An 18,744-nucleotide genomic window follows, 5' to 3' on the forward strand; every position below is an offset into this window, starting at 1 on the left:
AGACGGGGTTTCACCATGTTAGCCAGGATGGTCTCGATCTCCTGACCTTGTGATCCGCCCGTCTCGGCCTCCCAAAGTGCTGGGATTACAGGCTTGAGCCACCGCGCCCGGCCTTCTTTTTTTTTTTTTTTAAGATGGAGTCTCACTCTGTAGCCCAGGCCGGAGTGCAGTGGCCTGATCTCGGCTCACTGAGAGCTCTGCCTCCCGGGTTCCTGCCATTCTCCTGCCTCAGCCTCCCGAGTAGTTGGGACTACAGGCGCCCGCCACCCCGCCCAGCTAACTTTTTGCATTTTTAGTAGAGATGGGGTTTCACCATGTTAGCCAGGATGGTCTTGATCTCCTGACCTCGTGATCTGCCCACCTCGGCCTCCCAAAGTGCTGGCATTACAGGCGCGAGCCACCGTGCCCAGCTGAGAAAAGGGAATTCTTAAACATCATTGGTGGGAATTTAAGTTGGTACAGCCATTTTGGGAAACAATATGAGGGTTCCTCAAAATCTAAAAATAGTATTACCATATGATCCAGGAGTACCACTTCTGGGTATGTACCCTAGTAGAATGAAATTGGTCTGTCAAAAGACATCTGCACTCACATTTTTATTTCAATCTTTCAAAATATATTAAGACTTACTTTGTGGCCTAACATATAATCTATCCTGAAGAATGTCTTGTGTTTGTTTGAGAAAAATGTGTATTATTTTGCTGTTGGATGAAATATTCCACATATGTCCATTAGGCCTATTTGGTCTAAACTGTAGTTTAAATCTGACATTTTCTTACCGATATTCTGTCTGGATAATCTGTCCATTGCTGAAAGTAGGGTATGTAAGTCCCTTACTATTATTGTAATACAGTCTATCTCCCCCTCAGGTCTACTAGTATTTGCCTTATATATTTAAAAGCTGTGATATTGGGTGCATATATATTTACAATTGTTATTTTTTAAATGAACTGACCTCTTCATCATGATATGATGACCTTCTTTATATCATTTTACAGTTTTTGACTTCAAGTCTGTCTTCTGTGATAGGAGTATTGCTCTCTGTGCTCCCTCTTTTAGTTTCTAATTGCATGGAATATCTTTCCATGTCTTCACTGTCAGTCTGTATGTATCATTAGAACAGCTATGTGAATCTGTTGATTGGTTTTGAATATTGACTAACGGTGTCTCCTAAATATGATATACAAATGTAATTTTATAACAAAAGTATTTACAATTAGAAGGCCTTTTTGCTAGCAGAATTTACTCTGATAAAATTATTTACACTAGTGATGTTATATTACATATTCTGTTAGCACTCCAAAATACCCAGAGGTAGTTTTTAACTAACATAATTGTTAATAAAAACCTATAGCATATATGCATATAAAATATTATTTCACTATTTCCTGCTTATTCTTCAGGTAATAAATTTAAAGCAAATTTGCTAACCTATAAATAATCTCTGCCTATGACTGGTATGTATAGTACAACTACACTTACATGGTTATAAGAATTATAGCTATTAAATTGTTCAGTTGTATGTTATTTTAAATGTGTTTTGTATTCATGTATTCATTCATGAACATTTACTGATTGTCAGGGATTGATACTGAATGTTGTTGATTCATTTTTTTTTTTTTACTAGTGGAAAATGAAAATCACTGTGACTTCGTGAAGCTCCGAGATATGCTTCTTTGTACCAATATGGAAAATCTAAAAGAAAAAACCCACACTCAGCACTATGAGTGTTATAGGTACCAAAAACTGGAGAAAATGGGCTTTACAGATGTGGGCCCAGACAACCAGCCAGTTAGGTGAGTACAAATATTGCTAGCACAACCAAATGGATAATGTAGGAGTCCCCTACAAACACAAAGTACAATAATTTGGGTATAAGAATAATTATACTTCTCCCATCTTGAACCATCCTAAAGAAAACATCCTGAATGTTAGGTGTTTTTTATCATCTTTTGATGAAGATATAGTTAGTAGGAACAATATAATGTGAGATCTCATTTTTATGTTGAAATATGTGTATTCAGTATGTGTATATGCTGAAATGTGTATTGAAGAAAAAACCCAGTATTTTGTTGTATTTTTTGTATTTATATGAAACGTATCTATATTATATGAAAGAAAGGATAGGCCAGGCGTGGTGGCTCACGCCTGTAATCCCAGCACTTTGGGAGGCTGAGGTGGGTGGATCATCTGAGCAGGAATTTGAGAGCAGCCTGGCCAACATGGTGAAACCGCATCTCTACGAAAAATACAAAACGTATCCGGGCGTAGTGGCGCACGCCTGTATCCCAGCTACTTGGGAAGCTGAGGCAGGAGAACTGCTTGAACCCTGGAGGCAGAGGTTGCAGTGAGTCGAGATCACCTCACTGCACTCCAGCCTGGCCAACTGAGCAAGACTCCATCTAAAAAAAAAAAAAAAAAAAAAAAGGAATAGAAAAAAATGGAAAAATATTAGCAAAGTTTGACAAAAGATATCAAGAAGAGTTTGATGGAGGAACCAGCTGAAAAGCAGTAGTGCAGTGTCCTGGAAGTTAAATGAGAAAAGTTTGAGAGCAGGTGTATTGCTCTAACTTGAAGAAGAACAGAGCCGGGTGTGGTGGCTCCCGCCTGTAATTCCCGCACTTTGGGAAACCGAGACAGGCGGATTACCTGACGTCAAGGAGTTTAAGATCAGCCTGGCCAACATGGTAAATCCCTGTCCCTACTAAAAAAACAAAAAAAATGCCGGGCGCGGTGGCTCAAGCCTGTAATCCCAGCATGTTGGGAGGCCGAGACGGGCGGATCACGAGGTCAGGAGATCGAGACCATCCTGGCTAACACGGTGAAACCCCGTCTCTACTAAAAAATACAAAAACCAGCCGGGCGAGGTGGCGGGCGCCTGTAGTCCCAGCTACTCGGGAGGCTGAGGCAGGAGAATGGCGTGAACCCGGGAGGTGGAGCTTGCAGTGAGCTGAGATCAGGCCACTGCACTCCAGCCTGGGCGGCAGAGCGAGACTCCGTCTCAAAAAAAACAAAAAACAAAAAACAAAACAAAAAAAAAAAACAAAAAAAATTAGCCAGGTGTGTTGGTGGGTACCCATAATCCCAGCTACTTGGGAGCCTGAGGCAGGAGAATCGCTTGAACCTGGGCAGCGGAGGTTGCAGTGAACTGAGAGCGTGCCACTGCACTCCAGCCTGGGCGATAAAGCAAGACTCTGTCTCAAAAAAAAAAAAAAAAAAAAAAGGAAGAATAGGACTTGTGCTGCAAAAGTATGGCACTGTGATATATATAATCCAGTTATATCATTCATTGGTCTTTGTAGACACCCAAAATTTAACTATCTTAAATGAATGATAATGATATTTTGAAAGACTTTTTGTTTTGTTTTAGAGGATTTTTGAAAATCGTCTCATACATTAGAGGTTTCCCTGAATTTTGTTGTCAAAAGATGTGAAGAAGTATGATATGCTGGAAAGTGGTGGGGATAAGAATTTACTTATATAAGTGGAAATTTCTAGTATTCTTTACATGTACTCTATACTCTGATCTTAAGTATTGTGCCTTGGTTTTTACATCTTATGATATGGAAATTTCCATTTTGTGCTGCTAAACGTGAGAGAATGTTGGTAAATTTCCTTGTATAGGATGTAACATACAATATATATTTTTTACATGTTTATACTAGCATTTTTTATTTTTTATTTTTTATTTTAATGATGGAGTCTTACTCTGTCTCCCTGGCTGGAGTGCAGTGGCATGATTTTGATTCACTGCAACCTCTGCCTCCTGGGTTCAAGCGATTCTCCTACCTCATTTTAATATAAGACTAAGAAAACATTTCTCTTTAGTTTTCAAGAAATCTTCGAAGCCAAAAGACAAGAGTTCTATGATCAATGTCAGAGGGAAGAAGAAGAGTTGAAACAGAGATTTATGCAGCGAGTCAAGGAGAAAGAAGCAACATTTAAAGAAGCCGAAAAAGAGGTCAGTACTGACATTTGATATAATTTGCATTAATTTTTAGGTGCCCTATTAATTTGGAGGTTTTAATCTCAGGAGTTTAGTTGATGTTTTTGGAGGATACTTGCTATTTTTCAAAAAGTAGCTTTTTACCATGTAGATTTGAATGTGGCCTTTACGAAATTATAGTCTGTAGTTTTTTTTTCTATAAAATTTAGATAATTTTCTATTTAAATAACCCTTAAGATAATTTTATAAAAATTATTTATTTTGTTTATAATTTAAATTTTCATGCATAAAGTTTAATTTGTGACAAACCCAAGCTATTTACTCTAAGAAGAGTCTTATACTGTCTAATGCTATTAATACACTAAAAAATTGCCTTCACTTTTATAAATAAGCAAACGTTGACTAGTGCTGGCCTTGATTAATGAGAAAATTTTAAGTTGGTAAATTATGTAAATTATTTATTTATGTTATTCCATGCCATTTCTAATAAAATGGAAAAAAGGCTATTAATATAGTTTTAATTATTTGCCACAAATATGTTTTTGGTAAAGGCATATTTTTGAAACCATAATTTCTTTCTCTCAAGTGTAGGTGGCTTTAGTTTAAGAACATTTAGTTTAATTGGGTAAATTGGAACATAAACTTCCTTTTTCATAAGAGCAAAATGGTAATTAGGTGCTATAGGCCAGATGTCTCACTCAAAGACAGTTGAATTGTAAGTAATAAAAATTCCGCCGGGTGTGGTGGCTCACACCTATAATCCCAGCACTTTGGGAGATGAAGGTGGGCGCATCCCGTAAGGTCAGCAGTTCGAGACCAGCCTGGCCAATGCAGTGAAACCCCGTCTCAACTAAAAATATAAAAATTAGCCAGGCATGGTGGTGCATGCCTGTAATTCCAGCTACTCGGGAGGCTGAGGCAGGAGAATCGCTTGAACCCAGTAGGCGGAGGTTGCAGTGAGCTGAGATCACGCTGCTGCACTCCAGCTTGGGCGATAAAGTGAGACTCTGTCTCAAACAAAACAAAACAAAACAAAACAAAACAAAGCAAAAAAAAAAACCATTAGCTTAGGCATAAAGGAAAAAGTTTGGATGTATACAAGGGTATGTCATGGCATCCAAAGACAAGAGACATAGCTGGATCTCATGAAGACTTAAACTGAAACTAGGAAGTGACCAGAAGCCAAAAGCAACCATTTAAATTTTCTCTTTCTCTCCCACTTCACTGCCCTTAGTTATGAACCTTATTCCTGTATGTCTGCTTCTTTTTTCTTTCTTTCTGGAGATTAGTTTATTTTCCATATCTCAACTATGTGTTCTCTTAGGGTTGATTACATATCTTGATTATTGTCAATTAATGCTGCAATAAACATGAAAGTGTAGATATCTCTTTGACACACTGATTTTATTTCCTTTGAGTATGTGACTATTAGTGGGGTTGCTGAACCATAAGATTATTCTATTTTCAATTGTTTAATGAATACCCATATTTTTCATAATAATTGTACTGATTTACTTTTTTATCAGCGTTTTATAAAATTCTTGTAAACATCTTTCTTTCTATAAAATCATTCTTGTAAACACGTATCTTTCTGTTTATCTAACAGATATGAAGTGCCATCTAATTGTGGTTTAAATTGGCATTTCTCTGATGATTAATGAGATTGAGTATTTTTTCGTATCCCTATATGCCTTTTATGTCTTCCTTTAAAAAATGTTCAGGTTCAGCCAAGCGCAGTGGCTTATGCTTGTAATCCCAGCGCTTTGGGAGGTGGAGGTGGGTGGATCATTTGAGGTCAGGAGTTCAAGACCAGCCTAACCAACATGGTGAAACCCTGTCTCTATTAAAAATACAAAAATTAGCCAGATGTGGTGGCATACGCCTGTAGTCCCAGCTAATCAGGAGGCTGAGGCAGGAGAATCACTTGAACCCAGGAGATGGAGGTTACAGTGAGCCCAGATCACATCACTGCATTCTAGCCTGGGCAACAGAGTGAGACTCCATCTCAAAAAAAAAAAAATAATTTAGGTTCATTGCCCATTTTTGGAATGAGGTTGTTTTCATACTATTGAATTGTTTGAGTTATTGTATATTTGGGGCTATTGTATATTTGGGGTCATTGTATATCTGATAACCCCTTATCAGATGTACAGTTTGCAAATATTTTCTCACATTTCATAGTTTGAGTCTTTACTCTGTCGATTGTTTTTTTGGCTGTGCAGGAGCTTTTTAGTTTGAAATAATTTTATTTGTCCATTTTTGCCTATGTTGTCTATGCTTTGGAGTTTGTATCCCAAAAATCATTATTCAGACCCAAGTTAAGGAACTTATCCCTAATTATTTAAAGTAGTTGTACAGCTTTAGACCTTACAGCAGTTAAGTCTTTCATCCATTTTGAGTTGAGATTTGCATATGGTTTGAGATAAGATCTAATTTTGTTTTTCTGCATGTGGTCACATTTATTGATTTGTGTATTTGAATCATCCTTGCATTCTAAGAATAAATTCCACTTGGCCATCTGGTATTTAATGTGTGATCTAATTCAGTTTGCTAGTATTTTGTTGAGGATTTGCTAGTTGGCTCATCACAAATATTGGCCTGTAATTTTTTTTTTTTTCCTCATAGTGTCCTCTTCTGACTCTAGTATCAGAGTAATAATGTCTTCTTCAAATGCATTTAGAAGTGTATTCTCCTGGCCGGGCGAGGTGGCTCATGCCTGTAATCCCAGCACTTTGGGAGGCCGAGGCAGGCAGATCACCTCAGGTCAGGAGTTCAAGACCAGCCTGGACAATGTGGTGAAACCCTGTCTCTACTGAAAATACAAAAATTAGCCAGGCGTGGTGGTGTGCGCCTGTAATCCTAGCTACTCAGGAGGCTGAGGCAGGAGAATTGCTTGAACCTAGGAGGTGAAGGTTGTAGTGAGCCGAGATCACACCACTGCACTGCACTCCAGCCTTGGAGACAGAGCGAGACTGTCTCAAAATAAAAAAAAAAGAAGCATACTCTCCTCTTCCATTCTTTTGGGAAGACTTTTTTGCATTATTTCCATTTTATTTATCTATTTAAGACAAGATCTTGCTGTGTCACCAAGGCTAGAGTGAAGTGGCGCGACCTCAGCTCATTGCAACTTCCACCTCCCAGGCGCAAGTGATCCTGCCACCTCAGCTTCTCCAATAGCTAGGACTGCAGGTATGTAGCACCATGCCTGGCTATTTTTTTGTACTTTTAGTAGAGATGGGGTCTCACTATGTTGCCCAGGCTGGTCTCGAACTCCTGAGCTCAAGTGATCTGCCCGCCTCAGCCTCCTAAACTGCTGGGATTACAGGCATGAGCCACTGCACCTGGCCTATTATTTCCATTTTAAATGTTCTGTAGCCTTCCCCAGTAAAGTCACCTAGTACTGCCTTTTCTTTGGTAGCATTTTTTGTTACTGATTAAATCTCCTTACCTATTAGTAGTCTTTTCAGATTTTCAGTTTCTTCATGATCCAATCTTTGTAGATTGTGTGGTTATAGGAATTTATTCCTATAACCAAGGTTATCCAATTTCTTTTTTAGGTTATCAAATTTTATTGGCTTATAATTTTTCATAGTAGTCTCATGATCATTTGTGTTTCTTTGGTATCAGTGGTAATGTGTCACCTTTCATTTCTGATTTTATTTGTTTGAGTTTTCTCTCTTTTTTTCTTAGTTTTTCTAAGGGTTGTTCATTTATTTATCTTTTAAAAAAACAGACTTAGTTCATTGATTTTTTTCTATTGTTTCTCTAGTCTATATCTTATTTATTTCTGCTGTGATCTTTACTGTTTTCTTGCTTTTACTGACTTTGCATTTGGTTTGTTTTTCTTTTTCTCTTGAGGTGTGAAATTACATTATTTGATCTATTTCTTTTTTCTTAATATAGGCATTTATTGCAATAAACTTCACTCTTAAAACTGCTTTTGCTGTATCCCGTAACTGTTGATATGTTGCTTTTTATCTTCATTTGTGTCAAGATATGTATATTTTTTAATTTTTAATTTCTGTGGGTACATAGTAGGTATACATATTTTTGGGGTACATTAGATATTTTGATACACACATACAATGTGTAATAATCATATCAGGGTAAATGGGATACCTATCACTTCAAGCATTTGTCCTTTGTGTTACAAGAAATCCAATGATACTCAGTCATTTTAAAAGGTACAATTAATTATTATTGCATATGGTCACCCTGTTGTACTATCAAGTACTGGGTCTTATTTATTCTTTCTAACTATATTTTTATACCAATAAATGTCCTCACTTCTCCCCACCCCTACCACCCTTCCCAGCCTCTGGTAATCATTTCATTCTCTATCTCCATGAGTTTAATTTTTTTTTTTGAGATGAAGTCTTGCTCTGTCACCCAGGCTGGTGTGCGGCTGTGGGATCTCAGCTCACTGCAACATCTGCCTCCCGGGTTCAAGTGATTCTCCTGCCTCAACTTCCCAAGTGGTTGGGATCACAGGCATGCGCCACCACACGCAGCTAATTTTTGTATTTTTAGTAGAGATGGAGTTTTACAATGTTGGCCAGGCTGGTATCAAACTCCTGACCTCAGGTAATCCATCTGCCTCAGCCTCCTGAAATGCTGGGATTACAGGCGTGAGCTACTGCACCCGAATGAGTTCAATTATTTTAATTTTTAGCTCCCACAAGTAAGTGAGAACATGTGAAGTTTATCGTTCTGTGCCTGGCTGATTTCTCTTGACGTAAGTTCCTCCAGTTCCATCCATGTTGTTGCAAGTGACAGGATCTCATTCTTTTTTATGGCTGAATGGTAGTCCACTGTGTATATGTGACATTTGTTTTCATCCAGTCATCTGTTGGCGGACAGTTAGGTTGCTTCCAAATTTTGGCTATTATGAATAGCGCTTCAATAATAAAATCTTTCTGTTATTGATTTCTAATATTATACTATTGTGATAAAAAGATACATAATATGATTTCAAACTTTTAAAATTTATTAAGAGTCGTTTTGTGGCCCAATATATGATCTATGTTGGAGAATGTTCCTGTGCCCTTGAGAAGAATGTATTCTTCTACTGTTTGGTGAAATAATCTATCTATGCCTCTTCAGTCTATTGGGTCTATAGTTACTCACATCTACTGTTTCTCTACTTACTTTCTGTTTGGATGGACTCTCTGGTGCTGAAAGTGGGATACAGTAGTCCCCTACTGTTCTTATATTGCTGTAAGTTTCTTCCTTCATTTCTGTTAATATTTGCTTTATATATTAGGTGCTCCAATGTTGTCATGTATTTGACGATTGTTACACCTCTTTATAAATTGATCTATTATTATATAGTGATCTTGTCTCTTATGACAAAATTTGACCAAAAGTCTAATTGTCTCTTTTGCCTATAATTTGGGTGGAATATCTTTTTCTTTTTTTTCTTTTTTTTTTTTTTGAGACAGAGTCTCGCTCTATCACCTAGGCTGGAGTACAGTGGCGCGATCTTGGCTCATTGCAGCCTCCACCTCCTGGATTCAAGAGATTCTCCTGCCTCAGCCTCCTGAATAGCTAGGATTAAACGTGCCCACCACCATGCATGGCTAATTTTTTTTTTTTTTTTGTATTTTTAGTAGAGATGAGGTTTCACTGTGTTGGCCAGACTGGTCTTGAACTCCTGACTCAAGAGATTCTCCTGCCTCAGCCTCCTGAGTAGCTGAGATTAAATGTGCCCACCACCATGCATGGCTAATTTTTTTTTTTTTTTTTTTTTGTATTTTTAGTAGAGATGAGGTTTCACTGTGTTGGCCAGACTGGTCTTGAACTCCTGACCTCAAGTGATCCGTTTGCCTTGGCCTCCCAAAGTGCTGGGATTACAGGCAGGAGCCACCACACCCAGCCATCTTTTTCTATTCGTTCACTTTTAGTCTAAGTGTGTCTTTAAGGCAAAAGTGAGTCTCTTGTAAGCCACATATTATTGAGAATTGTTTTTTTATTCATTCTGCTACTTTGTGTCTTGTGATTAGTGGGTTTAATCTATTTACTTTTAAAGTAATTTTTATAGGTAAGGACTTACTATTATCATTTTATTAATTGTTTTCTGACTGTTTTGTGGTTCCTTTGTTTCTCTCTTTCTGTCTTCCTTTGTGATTTGTTGGTGTTTTTGTAGTGGTAGGCTTTGATTTTTTTTTTTTTTTTGAGATGGAGTTTTGCTCTTGTTGCCCAGACTGGCGTGCAATGGTGCAATCTCGGCTCACTGCAGCCTCCACTTCCCTGGTTCAAGCAATTCTCCTGCTTCAGCCTCCCAAAGAGCTGAGATTACAGGCATGCACAGCCACGCCCGGCTAATTTTTTTTTATTTTTTGAGATCGAGTCTTGTTCTATTGCCCAGGCTGGAGTGCAGGGGCGAAGTCTCAGCTCCCTGCAACCTCCACCTCCCCAGTTCAAAGTATTCTCCTGCCTCAGCCTCCTGAAATGCTGGGATTACAGGCACCCGACATCATTCCCGGCTACTTTTTGTATTTTTAGTAGAAACGGGATTTCACCATGTTGGCCACGCTAGTCTTCAACTTCTGACCTCAGGTGATCCACCGCCCAGGCCTCCCAAAGTGCTGGGATTACAGGCATGAGCCTCTGGTCCTGGCCTCTAATTTTTTCTTTATATTTTGTGTATCAATTACAAAAGTATGGAATTTTGGAATTGTGGCCACCATTATATAAAAACTGTGGGTGGTAATTGTTTCGGGGTGAGTTTCTGCACCAGGCCCCAACAGATCAGGCCAAACCAGTGTGAAGTCAAGTTTTTATTTTATTATTATTATTATTTGGTGTTAAACAGCTTTAATCTTGGTCATCGCGGCTTCTCGGCACAGTAATAAATACTGCACATGATCAGCATGTTCTGTTCTGGGGAAGGGGGCAAGGGCAGGGGGAATCACCTTCTTAGAAAGTACAACTCAAGTTGGAAGGGCAGGAAGGGGTGGGCAGAAAACCCTCCTGGTGCCTGTGGCAAAGTGCAGGAGCCCCCACCCCCAAACTAAGCTGAGTCCAGCCCCTCTGGGGAAAAAAGGGGTGCATGAACTACCCCTATTCCACAGGTACTTTCTGTGGCCTAAGGCCTGCACCACACTCCAGCTTGCAGCCCTGGCAGGAGCTATGTTGCATTAAGTGAAAAGCTCTGAAGGTCACACACTCTAGGTTATGTATAGGGGCTCGGAGAAGGAAGACTGCCCCTGCAGCCCCCAGCTGCCTCCGGCACCAGGAGGGAGCTGCAGGGGTAGGGGATATATAAAAAAGGAGCAGGCTTCATTCCGTCCTAAACTGGAAAGGATGAAATGCCTTTACCCGGGAGGAGATAACCATCCTATGCTATCCCCACATACTGTCTGTGTCCTCAGAGGGTACTATGAGTCCTGGGATCTTCTCCGGGGTCCCCCACCTGCCTGTGGTAGCTGTGTGAGGGACCCAGGGGTGGGGGGCAGAGCTGGGGAGTCCCCTTTCAGCCAGGCTATCCAGGCTGTCTGGGGCAGAAGCAGTGGTGGGGCGGCCTGGGCGGAGCCAGAATTCAAGCCGGGTGAGGTGGGGTCAGGACCCCCGTGGGGCTGGGAGTCAAGGCAGAGGCAGCAGTGGTGCCAGTCGGGGGCGGTCCAGGGGGGGAAGCCTCAGCCCTGGGGGCTTCTCCGTGGGGGTGGCCACTGCATGATCTTCTGGGCACCTCACGGATCTTCAACTGCAGGTGAAACGGATGCTGGTTGTGGGTGCGGGGCCGCTAGGAGCCACTGCCTGGGTCCCAGAGGCTGGTGCTGGGGCAGGTGTAGCCTGAAGCTGCTGGGGCCGCGTGGGCAGGATGTTCTGCACACAAACCTTGGAGGGGAAGATGTATGCATAGCAGGCCTAGAGGGTGGCTGTGGCCTGGGGGATGGGAAGAAGCTGTGGTCCTGGAAGAGCTGCATGACCAGGGCCCGCACTGGTCCAGCGCCCGCAGTGAGGAGGACCGCACCTTCTCAGACTCCGGCTCCCTGAGCCAGTCCTCGGTTTCTCTACCTGTACGGTTTCTCTACCCAAGGGGTGAGGGCCGTAGGGGGCCCTTTCTGCTGCCCTGACCATACTCCTGGGCCTTGAACGTTCCTGGGCCCAGTGAGAAGGAGGTGGCTGCCGAGTTGAGGAGGAAGCATCCGAGTACATGGAGGAGGAGGACAGGGTGGGACCATAGCCTTTGCCAAGGATGCAGGTGGATCGGGGGACCCTGGGGGCTCAGGGTCCAGCAAGGGGTGGCAGGGGATAAAGGAGGAACAGATGACAGGTGCAAACACCTTCCCACCAAAGCCCTTGTTGCTCTCTGGGTCCTCCCCAGAGCTGTATGCACTCTCACTGTCAGTCACCTGCTCCTTGTACTTGAGATCAATGTCAGTGGTGCTGAAGCCATCGTCAGCAATGACATCATCACCCCTTCCTCCTCACGGATGACCATGTGCTCCTCATCACTTGCTGTGTCCTCACTGGCCACATGCTGGGAATGAGAAGCTCAGGTGGGCAGCAGCGGGGCTGCCCACTGGCCACCAAGGCACCTCCCTCACCAGGGGCTGCCAAGGGGCCTAGAGCTCCATACTGGGTAGAAGGCTTTGGGCCAGAGTCCGATGCAGCGCCAGACACCACCTGCATCAGTTCCTGTAGTGCCTGATGGTCACTTCCCCGCCGTCCAGGCTGCGTACCCCACTGTGGGAGAAGGCTTGGGGCCCGGCTGAGCCAGGTTCCCTGTGTGCAGCCGTTCTGCCCCATAGAAGCTGCTCCTTGGTATCCCAGCTCAGGAGTGTCTGGGATACAACTGCCAGAGGACACCCCAGGGGCAGTGGCAATGCCCGTCTCTGACATGCTCCGCTCCTGCAAGCCCTTGTACCCTCCTGCTAGCCCCTGGCTTGTGGGCTTGGCCTCTGAGCTGGACTTCGTTCGGTCCTTGTTGCAAGTGGGCCACCTTCACCTGGGAGGTCAGGTCATGGTACTTCTGCATCTCATTGGGCCCCAGGGTGTTCCACCACTCACCCAGGATCTGGCTGATGGTCCAGTTGTCCTGGTTGGGGTGACACTGGTGGGCCCCACCAGGGCCTGGTGCCACTTGCTGAAGATCATGACTGCCACTTATGGGCAACTGGATGTGGTCCTTGTCCCATTTGTTGGGGCTGCATCCATCCTTCTCAGATGAGTCCTGTTCCTCGGGCAGGGCACTGAGGGACTGGGCCTGACACCTCTGGGTGCTAGAGGCAACTGGGTGTCAGGAGACATGACAGAGAGGAAAGCATCATCATGGTCAGTCTCTGTCTCACTGTCTAGCAGGGGCTCCCCTGAGGGACCCAGGGCTCCTCGTCTGTGGTGGGAGGTGGGCCCTTTCCAGGTTCCACCACCCACAAAGTGTATGGCGGTCCAAGCCCTGGGCTTTCAGGGCAGGTGGCTCCAGGGGGCCGCCCAGGGTCAGCACTCTCTGTCCCACCTGGTGGATACTCATGAGCAACAGCTGCCAACTCGGCAGGTTCTTTTGTCTGGTTGGAGGCCACTGAGTGGCTGGCAGGTTGCTGGGCCTCATGTGACTGCAGGGAGGGGTCAGGAAGGGGACAGAGTGCCAGGGGAACACAGCCACAGAGTGAGGTTCCACGTTCCTCTACACAAATGAGCCAAGGCCACGGGAGGCCTCGCTGGATGCAAGCATCAGGGGCCTGTGGGCTGAGTGCATGGTCTGGGCAGGGGGTTCCTGGCAGGGGCTCACACCTCCTCAGCCAAGGTGGCTTGGGCCCAGAGAAGGGGGGTGGGAGGAGAGTAGCAGGCCAGGCCTCAAGTTTTTTTTTTTTTTTTTTTTTGAGATGCAGTTTGGCTCCTGTCACCCAGTCTGGAGTACAGTGGCACAATCTCAGCGGCCGCCACCACACCTGGCTAATTTTTTGTATTTTTAGTAGTGATGGGGTTTTGCCATGTTGGCCAGGCTGGTCTTGACCTCCTGACCTCAGGTGATCCACCCACCTCGGCCTCCCAAAATGGGATTACAGGCATGAACCACTGCGTACAACTTCATTCTTTGATTTTTACTTGAAAAACTCCCTTAAGCATTTTTTTAAGGTAGACCTAGTGGTCCTGAATTCCCTCAGCTTTGTTTGTCTAGGGAACATGTTATTTCTTCTTTCTTTCTGAAGGATAGCTTTGTCAGACATAGTATTAGTTGCTGGCAGTTTTTTTCTTTCAGCACTTTGAATGTATTATTTGATTCTCTCTTGACCTGCAAAGTTTCTTGTGAGAAATCTTCTGATAGTCTAATGAAGATTCTCTTGTCTGTGTCATGCCACTTTTCTCTTGCCTCTTCAACATTTTAAAAAATCTTTGACTTTTGACTATTTGATTATATTGTGACTTTGTGAGTATCTATTTGGTTTGAACCTCTTTAGGAATCTTTAGGCTTCATGTATTTGGTTGTCTAAATCTTTCCCATGATGTAGGCAGTTTTTAGCCATTCTTTCTTTAAATAAGCTTTCTTTTCCTTTCTCTACTTTCTTTGTCAAACTCCCATAACCTGACAGTGGTTTGCCTAATCGTGTCTCATTGGCTTTCTTTTCTCTCTCTCTCTCTCTCTCTCTGTCTCTTTTTTGAGATGGAGTCTCTCTCTGCTGCCCAGGCTGGAGTGTATTGGTATAGTCTTGGCTCACTGCAACCTCTGCCTCCTGGGTTCAAGTGATTCTCCTGCCTCAGCCTCCCAAGTAGCTGGGACTACAGGTGTGTGCCACCACACCCAGCTACTTTTTGTATTTTTAGTAGAGATGGGGTTTCACTATGTTGGCCAGGCTGGTCTTGAACTCCTGACCTTGTGATCTGCCTGCCTTGGCCTACCAAAGTGCTGGGATTACAGGCTTGAGCCACCACGCCTGGTCTTCTTTTCTCTTTTTTATTATTTTATTCTTTGTCCTCTGGCTGGATAATTTCAGAAGATCTATATTCAATTTTACAGATGCTCTTTCCTGTTGAAGTTTACTATTGTGTTATATTGCCCAGTCTGGTCTTGAACTCCTGGGCTCAAGCGATCCTTCTGCCTTGGCCTCCCAAAGTGCTGAGATTACAAGCATAAGCCACTGCATTCAGTCAGTCCCAGCACTTTGGGAAGCTGAGGTGGGAGGATCACTTGAGCTTAGGAGTTTGAGACCAGCCTGGGCAACATAGTGAGACCTTGTCTCTATATTAAAAAAAAGAAAGAAAGAAAGAAAGTATTTGGGAGGCCAAAGCAGGAGGATCACCTGCGGTCAGGAGCTCAAGACCAGCCTGGCCAACATGGTGAAACCCCGTCTCTACTAAAAGTACAAAAATTAGCCAGGCATGGTGGTGCGTGCCTGTAGTCCCAGCTTCTCGCGAGGCTGAAGCAGGAGAATCATTGGAACCAGGAAATGGAGGTTGCAGTGAGCCAAGATTGTGCCACTGTACTCCAGCCTGGGCAACAGAGTGAGACTCCATCTCAAAAAAGGAAAAAAGAAAGAAAAGAAAAATTCCATATTTAAGTGTTTACTCCTGAGTTTTTGAGATTGTTATTAAGATCATGCTCTCCTCTGATGATCTGGGTTTGTTTGATCAGAAAAAAGCATGTTCTTCTGGTTGTTCAGCCATACTGTGCTTTGGTGTCACAACTGCACATTGGTTTCACAGCTGCAGGACAAGTTCGAGCATCTTAAAATGATTCAACAGGAGGAGATAAGGAAGCTCGAGGAAGAGAAAAAACAACTGGAAGGAGAAATCATAGATTTTTATAAAATGAAAGCTGCCTCTGAAGCACTGCAGACTCAGCTGAGTACCGATACAAAGAAAGACAAACATCGTAAGAAATAATAGTTTCTCTTACTATTCTGTTTGAGAGCCCTATCATTCTACATCCCAACTTTCTGTGAGATTGTCTTTGTGGCATTTAACTCTGATTGAAATTCTCATTTTAAAAATTGGCTTGCTTATTGTATATTTTCCCCAACTAAATGTGAACTCCTAGCAGGGCGTGGTGGCTCATGCCTATAATCTCAGCACTTTAGGAGGCTGACGCGGGTGGACCACCCGAGGTCAGGAGTTCAAGACCAGCCTGACCAAAATGATGAAACCCTGTCTCTACTAAAAATACAAAAATTATCTGGGCGTGGTGACTGGTACCTGTAATCCCAGCTACTTGGGAGGCTGAGGCAGGAGAATCACTTGAACCCCGGAGGTAGAGGTTGCAGTGAGCCAAGAACTCACCATTGGACTCTAGCCTGGGTGACAAGAGCAAAACTCCGCCTCAAAAAAAAAAAAAAAAAAAAAAAAAAAAAGGTGTGAACTCCCAGAAGGCAGGTCCTGTGTCCATCTTTTTAGATTCTGTATCTCGGCACTTAGGACACAGACTAACACGAAGATGATAGTCAATCAATTTTTGCCAAAATGAAAAAACAAAAGAAACATGTAACATTGTGTAAAAGGAGCTGGTTAGATGGAGAAATTTCTTTACCATAGTCCTGCTTGTGGATCCAGTAGTGACTTACATTTTATATCCAAATAGAAGCTGGAGGCTTTGTTGGGGACTCACAGGCATAAAATATTAAGTTATACAAATCTAATTAATAGGACTATTTTCCTTTTTAAATTCTATTAATAATTTCTTGATAGTTTTTATGATAAACGGTTGGATTTTGATGAGAACTCCCATGCTTTTGTGTCAGACTTAAAACTGATATTAGAATAAAGAATTCAAAAGCTAGAGAAAGTCAGAGTACAGTGAGAAGCCATGAGTTGCATCTGAATGATAATATTATGTCTTACAGATTTGGAGTATATGCTAAAGTTATCAAAGTTGTAGAAAATACGGCCGGGTGAGGTGGCTCACACCTGTAATCCCAGCACTTTGGGAGGTGGAGGTGGGCAGATCACTTGAGGTCAGGAGTTTAAGACCAGCCCAGCCAACATGGTGAAACCCCATTTCTACTAAAGTTAGCCAGGTGTGGTGTTGTGCATCTGCAGTCCCTGCTACTCGGAAAGCTGAGGCAGGAGAATCGCTTGTACCCGGGAGGCAGAGGTTGCAGTGAGCAGAGATTGTGCCACTGCACTCCAGCCTGAATGACAGAGCGCTATGAGTCACCACACCTGGTATGAGCCACCATGCCCAGCCCACAATGACTTTTATACATGTTGTTAAATCATCTTACAGATTTTATATTTTGGGGGAAAAAAACTTTTACTAAATGGTCTTTTAATGGAAACTCTACAAGAACCAGAATCTTTGCTTTGTTCACTTATGTATTCTTTCCTAGGCCTAGAACAATATCTGACACATAGCGGCGATTATTTGTTGAATAAATGGACCCAGCAATAGTACATTAGCTATGCTATATGCATACATTAAAGATGTAGATTATTGACTTTCAAAAGATAATTAATGTAACTTCTTACTGCTTCTGAACATGTTTGTGAGTTACATTGCTGAGGGACCTTTATCTTCTCATTCTTTCATCTTAACCCAATGTTATTAAAACTGAAATCAACAATATTATTCATATTTAAAAATAATATCTACCTTATAAAAATTATCACTCTGCTGCATTTGAGAATAGACTTTTTAGGTAATAATGGTATAATCCATAGGGTTTTTGAGGGCACAGAAGGATTCATGCTAACAGACATTTTATTTTCTATTTTCCAAGAGCTATAAAATATGATATTATATGATAGTATAAGGCATATTTTTACTGTTTTCATAATTTTTTCTAAAAAAGTGTTTGTTTACCATATAACTTTTAACTTTGTAAGTAAATATTTGTCTCTTTCAGCTCCAGTTTTATGTGAAATAGAATTTCCAGATTTATGTAGCATGGAAAATTTTAATAAGTCAGAGTTACTGATTTTTGCCAGTCATTTTCTCAATTATTTACTTCTTTTATCTTTAGTTGATTTTTTTTGTAGTGACAAGTTTTGTTTCTATTCTCATTTCCTTTTGTGTATATTCTATGTATATTTCATTTTTGGTTACTATGAAAATTACATATAACATCCTAGAGTTATAACATTCTAATTTGAATTTATTTCAACTTAACTTCAATCACATACCAAAATTCTACTGCTATATAGCTCTACTCTTTTTAGGTTATTGATGTAACAAATTATATCTTTATTCATTGTACACCACCTAACAGATTTATAATTACATTTTATGCATTTTTCTTTTAAATCTTATAGAAAATAAAAAGTGGAGTTACGAACCAAAATTACAATAATACTGTTTTTATGTTTGTTTATGTATTTACCTTTACCAGAGAGCTTTATATATTCATATAGCTTGCTTATTTACTTATAGCATTAATGCCTAGAGTTTATTTATTTCAACCTGAAGGACTTTTAACACTTCTTATATCACAAATTTAGAGATAAATGGATTTTTTCAGCTTAAAAAAAAAAGCTGGAAATGTCTTAATTTCTCCCTCATTTTTGAAGGACAAGTTTTCCAGCTACAGATTTCTCAATTGACAGATTTCTTCATTATTTTAAATATATAATCCACTGCCTACTGGCCTTCCAAGTTTTCTGCTGAGAAATCAGCTGCTAATGTTATCTGGATCCCTTGTCTGTGAGAGTTGCTCTTCTCTCTGAGCTTTCAAGATTCTCACATTGTCTTTTTTTGTTGTTGTTTTTTGAGGCAGAGTCCTGCTTTGTCACCCAGGCTGGAGTGCAGTGGTGTGATCTCAGCTCACTGAAACCTCCGTCTCTTGGGTTCAAGTGATTCTCCTATCTCAGCCTCCCAAGTAGCTGGGGCTACAGGCATGTGCCACCATGCACAGCTAATTTCTTTG

The 18,744-nt window shown here is 41.8% G+C and overlaps 1 protein-coding gene across 2 annotated transcripts in view; it reads left to right on the forward strand.

Annotated features, from left to right (window-relative positions):
• SEPTIN14 (septin-14) overlaps window positions 1-18,317 on the forward strand; it is a 72,002-nt gene extending 53,685 nt beyond the window's left edge. Inside the window, exons 8-10 of one of the 2 annotated variants that reach the window (XM_071095220.1) lie at window positions 1,628-1,796; window positions 3,829-3,961; window positions 15,593-18,317. In XM_071095220.1, the coding sequence (XP_070951321.1) occupies window positions 1,628-1,796; window positions 3,829-3,961; window positions 15,593-15,772 (482 nt within the window). In that variant the 3' untranslated portion in view covers window positions 15,773-18,317. The remainder of the gene's footprint in view (window positions 1-1,627; window positions 1,797-3,828; window positions 3,962-15,592) is intronic. The other variant, XM_071095221.1, reaches the window with a different exon arrangement.
• Window positions 18,318-18,744: the final 427 nt, after the last annotated feature.

This window comes from Macaca nemestrina, chromosome 4 (genome assembly GCF_043159975.1).
Source record: "Macaca nemestrina isolate mMacNem1 chromosome 4, mMacNem.hap1, whole genome shotgun sequence".
In the NCBI taxonomy this organism is placed as follows: Eukaryota; Metazoa; Chordata; class Mammalia; order Primates; family Cercopithecidae; genus Macaca; species Macaca nemestrina.